Genomic DNA, 12,987 nt, shown 5'->3' on the forward strand with positions numbered 1-12,987 from the left:
GGCGCACCCTCAGTACTGACCTTCCCACAGTGCGGCACTCCCTCAGTACTGATCCTCCCACAGTGCAGTGTTCCCTCAGTACTGACCCTCTGAAAGTGCGGCGCTCCCTGAGAACTGACCCTCTGACAGTGCGGTGCTCCCTAGGTACTGACCCTCCGACAGTGCAGCACTCCCTCAGTACTGACCCTCCGACAGTGCAGCACTCCCTCAGTACTGACCCTCCGACAGTGCAGCACTCCCTCAGTACTGGCCCTCTGACAGTGCGGTGCTCCCTCAGTACTGAACCTCCCACAGTGCGGCACTCCCTCAGTACTGATCCTCCCACAGTGCGGTGCTCCCTCAGTACTGATCCTCCCACAGTGCGGTGCTCCCTCAGTACTGACCCTCTGACAGTGCGGCACTCCCTCAGCACTGACCCTCTGACAGTGCGGCGCTCCCTCAGTACTGAACCTCCGACAGTGCGGCACTCCCTCAGTACTGATCCTCCCACAGTGCGGCGTTGCCTCAGTACTGAACCTCTGACAGTGCGGCGCTTCCTCTGTACTGACCCTCCGACAGTGCGGCACTCCCTCAGTACTGGCCCTCTGACAGTGCGGTGCTCCCTCAGTACTGACCCTCCCACAGTGCGGCATTCCCTCAGTACTGACCCTCCCACAGTGCGGCATTCCCTCAGTACTGACCCTCCCACAGTGCGGCATTCCCTCAGTACTGACCCTCTGACAGTGCAGCACTCCCTCAGTACTGGCCCTCTGACAGTGCGGCGCTTCCTCTGTACTGACCCTCTGACAGTGCGGTGCTCCCTCAGTACTGATCCTCCCACAGTGCAGCGTTCCCTCATACTGACCCTTGAACAGTGCACCAAGTTATAATCATACTGCTATGACCTGCTGCATTTGTTTTTTTTGCCCGCAGTGCTCAAAGGTCAGTGCCCCCTCAGTGGGCCGGGAATGTCCACCGGAAGGCCCAAGTGTCCTTCAGCAGGTTCTACGCTTGCCTGGCAATGAGAGGTGCTGTGATTGTGGGAGAGCCGATCCGCGATGGGCCAGTATTAACCTCGGCATCACGTTATGCATTGAATGCTCTGGTATCCACAGGTCAGCAGGCAATGGGTTAACAATGTAGCTGGGAGAAGGTGGGTGAGTGGGTTAATCCTCCTTCCGATAGGGGAAGAGGCTGCCTGGTGTGTAACTGGGAGGAGGTGGGCGCGAGGGTTAATCCTCGTCCGATAGGGGAAGGGGCTGCTTGGTGTGTGTAGCTGGGAGAAGGTGGGTGAGCGGGTTAATCCCCTCCCCCGATAGCGGAAGGGACTGCCAGACACCTCGATGGGCAATCGGAAGGGCAAGACTGAAGGGCTATTTCACTTTTGTTTCTTGCTTCTCAGGGGTCTTGGAGTCCATCATTCAAAGGTACGCTCACTCACACTGGACAGCTGGGAACCAGAACTGCTGAAGGTGAGATGAACATTGCACTCTTAAGATACCAGTGAGGTCAGGGGGTCATAGTTCACCGTTTACGCAGGGAGTGATGGGAAGGATTTGAGTCCACTGGGATTGTGTACAGTGTGAGTCAACGGGAAGGGGTTTGGGTCCATTGAGAGTGTGTGCAGTGGGAGTGAACGGGAAGAGGTTTGGGTCCATTGGGATTGTGTACAGTGGGAATGGAAGGGAAGGGGTTTGGGTCCAGTGGGATTGTGTACAGTGGGAGTGAACGGGAAAGGGTTTGGGTCCATTGGGATTGTGTACAGTGGGAGTGAACGGGAAGGAGTTTGGGTCCAGTGGGAATTGTGTGCAGTGGAATGAACGGGAAGGGGTTTGGGTCCAGTGGGAATTGTGTGCAGTGGGAGTGAACGGGAAGGGGTTTGGGTCCAGTGGGATTTTGTACAATGGGAGTGAACGGGAAGGGGTTTGGGTCTATTGGGATTGTGTACAATGGGAGTGAACGGAAGGATTTAGGGTCGATTGGGATTGTGTGCAGTGGGAGTGAATGGGAAGGGGTTTGGGTCGATTGGGATTGTGTGCAGTGGGAGTGAATGGGAAGGGGTTTGGGTCGATTGGGATTGTGCACAGTGGGAGTGAATGGGAAGAGGGCTGGGTGCATTTTTTGATTAAAGAATGTTGTTCTCTACATCCAGCTATTCTGTGCACTGGGCAATGTGGCCAATAATCACATATATGAAGCTGGGAGAGATGTGACTGGAGTGAACAAGGTCACAGCTGAGAGTTCACGGTAAGGAGAGTGTGGAGGGAGCTTTACTCTGTACCTGTCCTGGGAGTGTTTGATGGGGACAGTGTAGAGGGAGCTTTACTTTGTATCTAACCCCGTGCTGTACCTGTCTAAGGAGTGTTTGATGGGGACAGTGTAGAGGGAGCTTTACTCTGTATCTAACCCTGTGCTGTACCTGTCCTGGGAGTGTTTGATGGGGACAGTGTAGAGGGAGCTTTGCTCTGTATCTAACCCCATGCAGTACCTGTCCTGGGAGTGTTTGATGGGGACAGTGTAGAGGGAGCTTTACTCTGTATCTAACTCCCTGCTGTACCTGTCCTGGGAGTGTTTGATGGGGACAGTGTGGAAGGAGTTTTACTCTGTATCGAACCCCGTGCTGTACCTGTCCTGGGAGTGTTTGATGGGGACAGTGTGGAGGGAGCTTTACTCTGAATCTAACCCCGTGCTGTATCTATCCTGGGAGTGTTTGATGGGGACAGTGTAGAGGGAGCTTTACTCTGTATCTAACCCCGTGATGTACCTGTCCTGGGAGTTTTTGAAGGGGACAGTGCAGAGGGAGCTTTACTCTGTATCTAACCCCGTGCTGTACCCGTCCTGGGAGTGTTTGGTGGGGACAGTGTTGATGTGCAGAATTAACAGATATCTTATTTCTAGGCAGCAGAAGGAGCAGTGGATTAAAGCTAAATATGTTGAGAAGAGATTTCTGAAAGAACTGCCATCTCCTGCTAGCTGCACAGGTAAGAGAGAGAGAAAGCGAGAGAGGGGACTGACTGTTATGGGCCAGGGTTGAGAAAACTCCAAAGTATATAATAAGAGTTCCCCTGACCTACAACTGTTCAATGATTTTCGTTTTGGGGTGCACAAGGGCCTGCCTTTCAGGCCTTAAGCACTTTTAATCAAAAACAAAGTTTATTCTACAAATTTAGTTAACATTTGTATAAACACACACACTTTATCAACTACAAACATAAATACCCCACACAGCTACAGTACTCTGTATATAACCCTTAATAACTTTCCCCCTTTAACAGTTCCAATTTAGCAACAGGACCCCATAAACCAGAAAACCCTTTTCAAAGGTCTGCACAGCACAAAGATCTGATTTAGATGCTCTTGTGTCCTTTGCAAAACAGCAGGTTTGAATTTCTTCCAGAAAACAATTATTTCTTTTCAAGTTATCAATTAATCTGGAAACAGCTTTTAAAACAGAGAGAGAGAGACAGGACAAGACTTCTCTGTCTGAATCCAGCAGGCAAAATGTGAAAACGAAAGCAAAAACTCAGAGCCACAAAACAGCCCCAAACCAAAGCGAAAGTATAACTCAGAGCCACAGCCCAGCTTCACCCACACAATGACATCACTGAAGCCATGTGATAAGACAAAACATTTCTTAAAGGGACAATCCCATGACAAGAGGCACCAGTCAGTGTACAGATATCTCCCTGAGAGAGACGGAACTGAGATCTCCCTGAGTGAGAGGGGACTGCGAGACACTAGTCAGTATACAGATAACTCCCTGAGAGAGACCGGACTGAGAGATACCAGTCAGTGTACAGATATATCCCTGAGAGAGATGGGACTGAGAGACACCAGTCAGTGCACAGATATCTCCCTGAGAGAGAAGGGACTGAGAGACACCAGTCAGTGCACAGATATCTCCCTGAGAGAGAAGGGACTGAGAGACACCAGTCAGTGTACAGATATCTCCCTGAGAGAGAGGGGTCTGATAGACACCAGTCAGTGTACAGATATCTCGCTGAGAGAGAGGGGACTGATAGACACCAGTCAGTGTACAGATATCTCCCTGAGAGAGAGGGACTGAGAGACACCAGTCAGTGTACAGATATCTCCCTGAGAGAGAGAGGACTGAGAGACCCCAGTCAGTGTACAGATATCTCCCTGAGGAGGGGGGACTGAGAGACACCAGTCAGTGTACAGATATCTCCCTGAGAGAGTTAGGTGACCGGGAGGCACCTTCACACATTAACCTTTACTTTCTCCCTGTTTTAGATGGGACTGGTACTTTTACAGATCAGTCGGAAAGGTCACTGACTGTGTCTCAGGACCTTTGCCTGTTTCGTGCCGCTTCTGTAGGTGACCTGCCTGTGATGTGCGCCGCCTTGGCGCATGGCGCTAACGTTAACTGGACCAACAGTGAAGACATGAGGCGGACCCCACTGATAGCAGCTGCTGAAGTAGTAAGTGGTGAGGCCTTTCGTGGTCAAATTTCCTGTGAACTTGTATCTTGGTTAGACCACACACGGAGCACTGTGCACAGTTCTGGTCTCTGTATCCTCTTCTTAATCTTTCCTTCTCCACCCAGGGCGCCCTCCCCCGCGCTCGGGGCGCCCTCCCCCACGCTCGGGGCGCCCTCCCCCACGCTCGGGGCGCCCTCCCCCACGCTCGGGGCGCCCTCCCCCACGCTCGGGGCGCCCTCCCCCACGCTCGGGGCGCCCTCCCCCACGCTCGGGGCGCCCTCCCCCACGCTCGGGGCGCCCTCCCCCACGCTCGGGGCGCCCTCCCCCACGCTCGGGGCGCCCTCCCCCACGCTCGGGGCGCCCTCCCCCACGCTCGGGGCGCCCTCCCCCACGCTCGGGGCGCCCTCCCCCACGCTCGGGGCGCCCTCCCCCACGCTCGGGGCGCCCTCCCCCACGCTCGGGGCGCCCTCCCCCACGCTCGGGGCGCCCTCCCCCACGCTCGGGGCGCTCTCTTTCCCCTCCCACCCCCCCCCCACCCCCTCCCGGGGCACTCTCTTTCCCCTCCCACCCCCCCCCACCCCCTCCCGGGGCACTCTCTTTCCCCTCCCACCCCCCCCCACCCCCTCCCGGGGCACTCTCTCCCCCCTCGCCCAGCCCTCCCCTCGCCCGGGGCGCTCCCCTTTTAAGAGTCTCATTAAGATGTCCTTTGTTGGGGACTGGGTGGGGTTACTGGGTTATGGGGATCGGGTGGAGGTGTTAACCTTGGATAGGGTGCTCTTTCCAAGAGCCGGTGCAGACTCGATGGGCCGAATGGCCTCCTTCTGCACTGTAAATGCTATGATGATCTATGATGAAAAGGGCCTTGGCCGGGTGGGGGGGGAGGCTACATAAATCTGTGCGTTTGTTGACTTGATCCTTTGTGTGTTGCAGGGCTCCCTCACAGCCTGTGAGTTTTTGCTGCAGAATGGGGCCAACGTGAATTACAGAGATGCACGTGGGCAGGGGGCGATTCACATTGCCACTCGCGCAGGGCACACCGGGTAAGGACAGAGCTGGCAAATACTTGGTCCGAAATCGTGCCTCAGATAAGATTGCGTCCCATTCTATAGGAGCTGCGGGACCTCTGTGTGCGTGTATATGCTCTTCACAACCTTTATTCATGGTTTAGATGAGGGAACTAAATGTCCTGGGCGAGTGCGGTGGTACTTGCTAGAGATATTGAGCCGGGGATGGGAACCTGTGTCAGAATTCAGAGCAGGGAAAATCAAGAACTAGAGCAAAAGACAAGTGATAGGCAGCGAAATCAAGGGCCTGTCTCAAGTAATGACACTGTAAAGAAATGTAGGGATGGGACAAGACACATGAAGAGGACTAGCCTTAAGGTTTTGTATATGAACGTGCGGAGCATTCAAAATAAAATGGATGATTCAGTTGCAGATAGATGGAAAGGAATTACGGAGACATAGCTCCAAGGTGATCAAGGATGGGAACTAAACATTGAGGGCAATTCAGTTTTTAGGAAGTTTAGACAGAAAGGAAAAGGCAGTAAAGTTGTTGATTGAAGAAGATATTGATACAGATGATGTGGAACCTGACTGGGTCGAGTTAAGAAACATCAAGGGGCAAAAAACATTTGTGGGGTGGTATACAGACCTGCAGTGGTAATGTTGGGAATAGCATTAGACAGGAAATCAGAGATGCAGTGATAAAGGAACATCTATGGCTATGGGTGACTTTAACCTGCATATAGATGGGGTGACTCAAATTAGTCACAGTACAATAGAGGAGGAATTTCTGGAGTGTATACGAGATGGTTTTCTGGACCAGTACGTTGAGGAACCAACAAGGGAACAGGCCATCTTGGACTTGGTGTTGTGCAATGAGAAAGGATTAGTTGGCAATTTAGTTGTGAGAGAGCCCTTGGGGATGGGTAACCATAACATGGTAGAATTATTTATCAGAGTGAATAGAGAGGTAGTCCATTCAGAGACCAAGGTCCCGACTCTTCATTAAAGGTAACTATGATGGCATGAGCTGGCTATGACGGACTGGGAAATATTACTGAAAGGAAGGACAGCAGATCGGCAATGGCAGATATTCAAGGAACAAATAGGTGAACTCCAAGAGTTGTTTATTCCCTATTTGGCACAATCTTTTTCACTTTATATACCTATAGAAACTTTTACAGTCAGTTTTTATGTTCCCACTAGCTTACTTTCAAATTGTATTTTCCCCTTCTTAATCAATCTGCCTTTACTGAATTTTAGGTCTATTGTTTTTTTCTTGCTAATTTGTATCTTCTTTTAATCTAATACAATCTCAAATTTCCCTTGTAAGCCATGGTTTGGCCACTGTGGTCAACCCGACCAAACTCTGGGTGACCTTCAAGGGCAAAGAACATTATTTTACAATGCCGGAGGAGGCTGTCATGTGAGAGTACCTTTAAGAAATGGGTGTTTATTACTGCAGTGATGTCAGAGAGTGGGTAGAGCTGGGCTGTTGTCAGCTTTTTACTTTCGTTTTAGGCTGTTTGCTGCAGGGTGTGTTTTAGTTTCGTTTTCAGTGTTGGAGCTGAAACCAGACCAAGCAGGTGTACTGCTGTTCTCTCTGCCATCAAAAGACTATCTCTTGATCATTTGGTGAATTCAGAACTATAAATGTTTTCAGTCGTGACTTTAACCTGATGTGCTTCTATTAAAGGTTTTGTTTTTAAGTCGTATGGATGTTAAAAGGAAAGCTTAAAGGATTACTTAGTGTTGTATTCTTTGGGGGTTGTATTTGAATTGATGGTTGCTAAGATGTTCACTCTGTTTTAAAAAGGTTAACTTGAGTTCATAGAATAAACATTGTTTTGCTTTAAAAAATACTTTTCCGTTTCTGCTGTACCACCCCTGTAGAGTGGGCCGTGTGCTCCCCATACCACAATCTATTAAAAGTTGTGGGTCAGGTGAACTCCATGATACACTTTGGGGTTCTCTAAATCCTGGTCCATAACAAGGCGGATGACTTTGTCAAGGAGCAAGGGTTGGGGAGGGTTAATGGTGGGATTTGTTCTGTCTCGACGTGTATATACACGTTTTGTAAATGTTCTGTTGTTTTTTTGCACGTGTTAGTCTTGCTTTCGTTTTGGTCGATGAGGGGATGGTTCCGAGTTGCAGGTTTCTTTCTCCTGCTGGAGCAGGGGGTTGGGGGGGGGGTGTCCCAAAGCTTTTTATTCATATGTAAAAACCAAGAGGGTGGCCAGGGGGAGGATTGGACCATTTAAGGACAGTGGGGGGGAATCTGTGTGTTGAGCCAGAGGAAATGGCCCGGTACTAAATCAGTACTTTGCATCAGTGTTCACCAAAGAAAAGGACTTGGTGGAAGATGATTCTTGGGTAGGGTGTGTGGATAGTCTGGGTCATGTTGACATCAAAAAGGAGGAGATATTGGATGTTTTAAAAGCCATTAAGGTCGATAGGTCTCCTGGGCCTGATGAGATTTACCCCAAGAATACTGAGGGAAGCAAGGGAGGAAATTGCTGGGGCCTTGACTGACATCTTTGTATTCTCATTGGCTACAGGTGTGATCCCAGAGGACTGGAGAATAGCTAGTGTGGTACCGCTGTTTAAGAAAGGTAGCAGGGATAATGCAGGAAACTATAGGCCGGTGAGCCTCACGTCCGTTGTAGGTAAATTATTGGAGGGAATTCTCAGGATCTAGGATTTATACCCATTTGGAAACAAATGACCCATCAGCGATAGTCAGCATGGTTTTGCGAAGGGAAGGTCGTACCTCACTAACTTGATTGAGTTTTTTGGAGAGGTGACAAAGATGATTGATGAGGGGAGGACGGTGGATGTTGTTTACATGGATTTCAGTGGACAAGGTAGTCAAGAAAGCATATGGAATGCTTGCCTTCTTTGGACGGGACAAAAAACTGGCAAGTCATGCTACAGTTATCTAGAACCTTGATACAGCCATACTTGGAATATTGTGCACAATTCTGGTCGCCACACTACCAGAAGGATGTGGAGGCTTTGGAGAGGGTGCAGAGGAGGTTTACCAGGATGTTGCCTGGTCTGGAGGGTGTCAGCAATGCGGAGAGGCTGAATAGACTCTGATTGTTTTCATTAGAACGACTGAGGTTGAGGGGTGACCTGATAGACGTCTACAAGATTGAGGGGCATGGATAAAGTGGATGGGCAGGCACTCTTTCCCAGGGTGGAGAGGTCAGTCACTAGGGGGCAAAGTTTAGAGGAAATGTGCGAGCAGGCTTTTTTACACAAAGGGTGGGGAGTGCCCGGAACGCGTTGCCAGGGGAGGTTGTGGAAGCAGATACATTAACGGTGTTCAAAAGGCATCTTGATATGGTATAGAGGGTATATGGTATAGAGGGATACAGCACTAGGAAATGCTGAGGGTTTTGGCCAAGGGTGGTATGACCGGTCCAGGCTTGGAGGGCCGAAGGACCTGTTCCTGTGCTGTATTCTTTGTATGTCTTCCTTTGTGAAGACAGAAGCAATGTACCAGAAGCACAAGTTTTAGTGAGGAGCAGGGGTGAGCTGGCAAGGTGGATATAGAACTGGTTAGGTCATAGAAGGCAGAGAATAGCAATGGAAGGATGCTTTTCTAATTGGAGGGCTGTGATTAGTGGTGTTCCGCAGGGATCAGTGCTGGGACCTTTGCTGTTTGTATATATAAATGATTTGGAGGAAAATGTAACTGGTCTGATTAGTAAGTTTGCAGACGACACAAAGGTTGGTGGAATTGCGGATAGCTATGAGGACTGTCAGAGGATACAGCAGGATTTAGATTGTCTGGAGACTTGGGCGGAGAGATGGCAGATGGAGTTTAATCCGGACAAATGTGAGGTAATGCATTTTGGAAGGTCTAATGCAGGTAGGGAATATACAGTGAATGGTAGAACCCTCAAGAGTATTGAAAGTCAGAGCGATCTAGGTGTACAGGTCCACAGGTCACTGAAAGGGGCAACACAGGTGGAGAAGGTAGTCAAGAAGGCATACGGCATGCTTGCCTTCATTGGCCGGGCATTGAGTATAAGAATTGGCAAGTCCTGTTGCAGCTGTATAGAACCTTAGTTTTTTTCAAAAAAATAGTTTTTATTAAAGGTTTTCATAAAATATCAATAACAAAAACGAACCCAACAGGGTTAAGTACAAAAGTACTAAAGAACCCTTGTACCGACCCTCTCAAGGTGGATTTCACCCCCTCCAATTTAATGAACCCCGCCATATCGCTGATCCAGGATTCCACGCTTGGGGGCCTCGCATCTTTCCACTGAAGGAGAATCCTTCGCCGGGCTACCAGGGACGCAAAGGCCAGAATTCCGGCCTCTTTTGCTGCCTGCACTCCCGGCTCCTCTGCCACCCCAAATATTGCGAGTCCCAGCCCGGTTTGACCCTGGATCCTACCACCCTCGACACCGTCCTCGCTACGCCCTTCCAAAATTCCTCCAGCGCTGGGCATGCCCAGAACATATGGGTGTGATTTGCTGGGCTCCCTGAGCACCTAACACACCTGTCCTCACCCCCAAAGAACCGGCTTATCCTTGTCCCAGTCATGTGTGCCCTGTGCAGCACCTTAAACTGTATGAGGCTGAGCCTCGCGCACGAAGAGGAAGAGTTCACCCTCCCTCGGGCATTTGCCCACGTCCCCTCTTCGATCTCCTTATAGAACCTTAGTTAGGCCACACTTGGAGTATAGTGTTCAATTCTGGTCGCCACACTACCAGAAGGATGTGGAGGCTTTAGAGAGGGTACAGAAGAGATTTACCAGAATGTTGCCTGGTATGGAGGGCATTAGCTATGAGGAGCGGTTGAATAAACTCGGTTTGTTCTCACTGGAATGAAGGAGGTTGAGGGGCGACCTGATAGAGGTCTACAAGATTATGAGGGGCATAGAGAGAGTGGATAGTCAGAGGCTTTTCCCCAGGGTAGAGGGGTCAATTACTAGGGGGCATAGGTTTAAGGTGCGAGGGGCAAGGTTTAGAGTAGATGTACGAGGCAAGTTTTTTTACACAGGGTAGTGGGTGCCTGGAACTCGCTGCTGGAGGAGGTGGTAGAAGCAGGGACGATAGTGACATTTAAGGGGCATCTTGACAAATACATGAATAGGATGGGAATAGAGGGATACGGACCCAGGAAGTGTAGAAGATTGTAGTTTAGTCGGGCAGCATGGTCGGCACGGGCTTGGAGGGCCGAAGGGCCTGTTCCTGTGCTGTACTTTTCGTTGTTCTTTGAGCTGAAGGAAATTTAATTTTTTCAATAAATTTAGAGTACCCAATTATCTTTTCCAATTAAGAGGAAATTTTGAGTGGCCAATCCACCTAACCTGCACATCTTTGGATTGTTGGGGTGAAAACCACGCAGACACAAGCTGAAGGAAATACGTATTAGTAAAGAAATGGTTTTTGGGGAAATTAATGGGATTGAAGATGGACAGATCTCCAGGGCTTAATATTCTTCATCCCAGAGTACTTAAGGAAGTGGCCCCAGAAATAGTAGATTGGTGTTCATTTTCCAAAACCTTTTGGACACTGGAATTGTTCTTACAGATTGATAGGTAGTGAATGTAATCCCGCTATTCAAAAAGGGAAGTAGAGAGAAAACGGGGAACTACAGACCAGTGAGCCTAACGTCGGTCGTAGGGAAGTTGCTGGAGTCCATTATCAAGTATTTCATAGCACAGCATTTGGAAAGCAGTGGTGTATTCAGACAAAGTCAGCATGGATTTACAAAAGAAAATCATGCTGGACAAATCTACTCTATTATTTACATCTTCAAAGAATTAGAGTTGACAAGGGAGACCCGGTGGATGTGGTTTATTTAGATTTTCAGAAGGCTTTCAACGAGGTCTCACATAGCAGGTTAATATATAAAGTTAAAGAGCATGGGATTACAGATAGTGTCTCGAGATGGATAGAAAGCTGGTTAGCAGACAGGAAGCAAAACATTGGAATAAATGTGTCTTTTTCTGATTGGCAGGCAGTGACTAGTGGGGTACCGCAGGGATCTGTGCTGGGACCCCAACTGTTCACATTATATATTAATGATTTGGACGAGGAAACTAAATATTAGCTCCAAATTTTGCATTTGATACAAAGTTGGGTGGGAGGGTGAGCTGTGAGGAGGATGTAGAGATGCTTCAGCGGGATTTGGACAGGCGGAGTGAGTGGGCAATGCATGGCAAATGCACTATAATGTGGATAAATGTGAGGTTATCCGCTTCGGTAGCAAAAATAGGAAGGCAGATTATTATTTGAATGGGTGTAAATTGAGAGAGGTGGATACTCAGCGAGACCTTGTGTCCTTGTGCATCAGTTGCTGAAAGTAAGCGCACAGGTACAGCAGGCAGTAAAGAAAGCAAATGCTATGTTGGCCTTCATAGCGAGAGGATTTGAGTATAAGAATAGAGATGTTTTACTGCAATTGCATAGGGCATTGTTGAGGCCACACCTGGAGTATTGTGTGGGGTTTTGGTGTCCTTATCTGAGGAAGGATGCCCTTGTTATGGAGGCAGTGCAGCAAAGGTTTACCAGCCTGATTCCTTGGATGGCGGGACTGTCATATGAAGCGAGACTAAAAATCGGTTAGGATTATAATCATTGGAGTTTAGAAGAGTGAAAAGGGATCTCATTGAAAGTTATAAAATTCTAACAGGATTAGACCGGGTAGATTCAGAAAGAATGTTCCTGATGGTTGGGGAGTCCAGAACTAGGGGTCATAGATTGATGTTAAGGGGTAAACCTTTTGGGACTGGGGTGAGGAGAAATTTCTTCACCCAGAGAGTGGTGAATCTGGAATTAACTACCACAGAAAGTAGTTGAGGCCAAATTTTGTGTAATTTCAATAAGAAATTAGATATAGCCCTTGGGACTAAAGGGATGAAGGGATATGTGTGTGTTGGGGGGGAGAGAGATGGATCAGGGTATGATGATCAGCCATGACCATAATGAATGGTGGAGCAGGCTTGAAGGGCTTCCTCGTGCTTCTGTTTTCTATGTAATATCTCCAAATTTGCTGAGGACACAAAGCTGGGTGGGAGGGTGAACTGTGAGGAGGATACAATGTGAGGATCCTGCAGTGTGATTTGGACCAGTTAAGTGAGCGGGCAAATGCGCAGCAGATGCAGCATAATGTGGATAAATTTGAGGTTACCTGCTTTGGTAGCAAAAGCGAGAAGGCAGATTATTATCCAAATGGCCATAAATTATGAGGGAGGAATGTGCAATAAGACCTGGGCTTCCTTGTACACCAGTAATGAAGGTATAACAGGCGGTAAAGAGGACAAATTGTATGCTGCCCTTCGAAGCGAAAGAATTTGAGTGCAGGAACTGGGATGTCTTGCTGACGTACGAGGAGAGATTGAGTCGGTTAGGATTATATTCGCTGGTGTGTGGAAGAATGAGGGGGGGGGGGAGATGGAAGAATGAGGGGGGGTGGGTGGTGTCGTAGAAACTTGTTAAATTCTATCAGGACAGGGTGGCACGGTGGCACTGCTGCCTCACAGCGCTGAGGATCCGGGTTTGATCCCAGCCCCGAGTCACTGTCCGTCTGGAGTTTGC

The 12,987-nt window shown here is 49.1% G+C and overlaps 1 protein-coding gene across 1 annotated transcript in view; it reads left to right on the forward strand.

Moving 5' to 3' along the window:
• Nucleotides 1-12,987, forward strand: part of LOC140392922 (arf-GAP with coiled-coil, ANK repeat and PH domain-containing protein 2-like) — a 76,350-nt gene that overhangs the window by 41,565 nt on the left and 21,798 nt on the right. The window contains exons 10-15 of the mRNA XM_072478704.1: nucleotides 913-1,094; nucleotides 1,382-1,451; nucleotides 2,132-2,226; nucleotides 2,878-2,960; nucleotides 4,234-4,421; nucleotides 5,352-5,461. Coding sequence (XP_072334805.1) covers nucleotides 913-1,094; nucleotides 1,382-1,451; nucleotides 2,132-2,226; nucleotides 2,878-2,960; nucleotides 4,234-4,421; nucleotides 5,352-5,461 — 728 coding nt within the window. The remainder of the gene's footprint in view (nucleotides 1-912; nucleotides 1,095-1,381; nucleotides 1,452-2,131; nucleotides 2,227-2,877; nucleotides 2,961-4,233; nucleotides 4,422-5,351; nucleotides 5,462-12,987) is intronic.

The sequence above is a fragment of the Scyliorhinus torazame genome, chromosome 16 (genome assembly GCF_047496885.1).
Source record: "Scyliorhinus torazame isolate Kashiwa2021f chromosome 16, sScyTor2.1, whole genome shotgun sequence".
Taxonomy (NCBI): domain Eukaryota; kingdom Metazoa; phylum Chordata; class Chondrichthyes; order Carcharhiniformes; family Scyliorhinidae; genus Scyliorhinus; species Scyliorhinus torazame.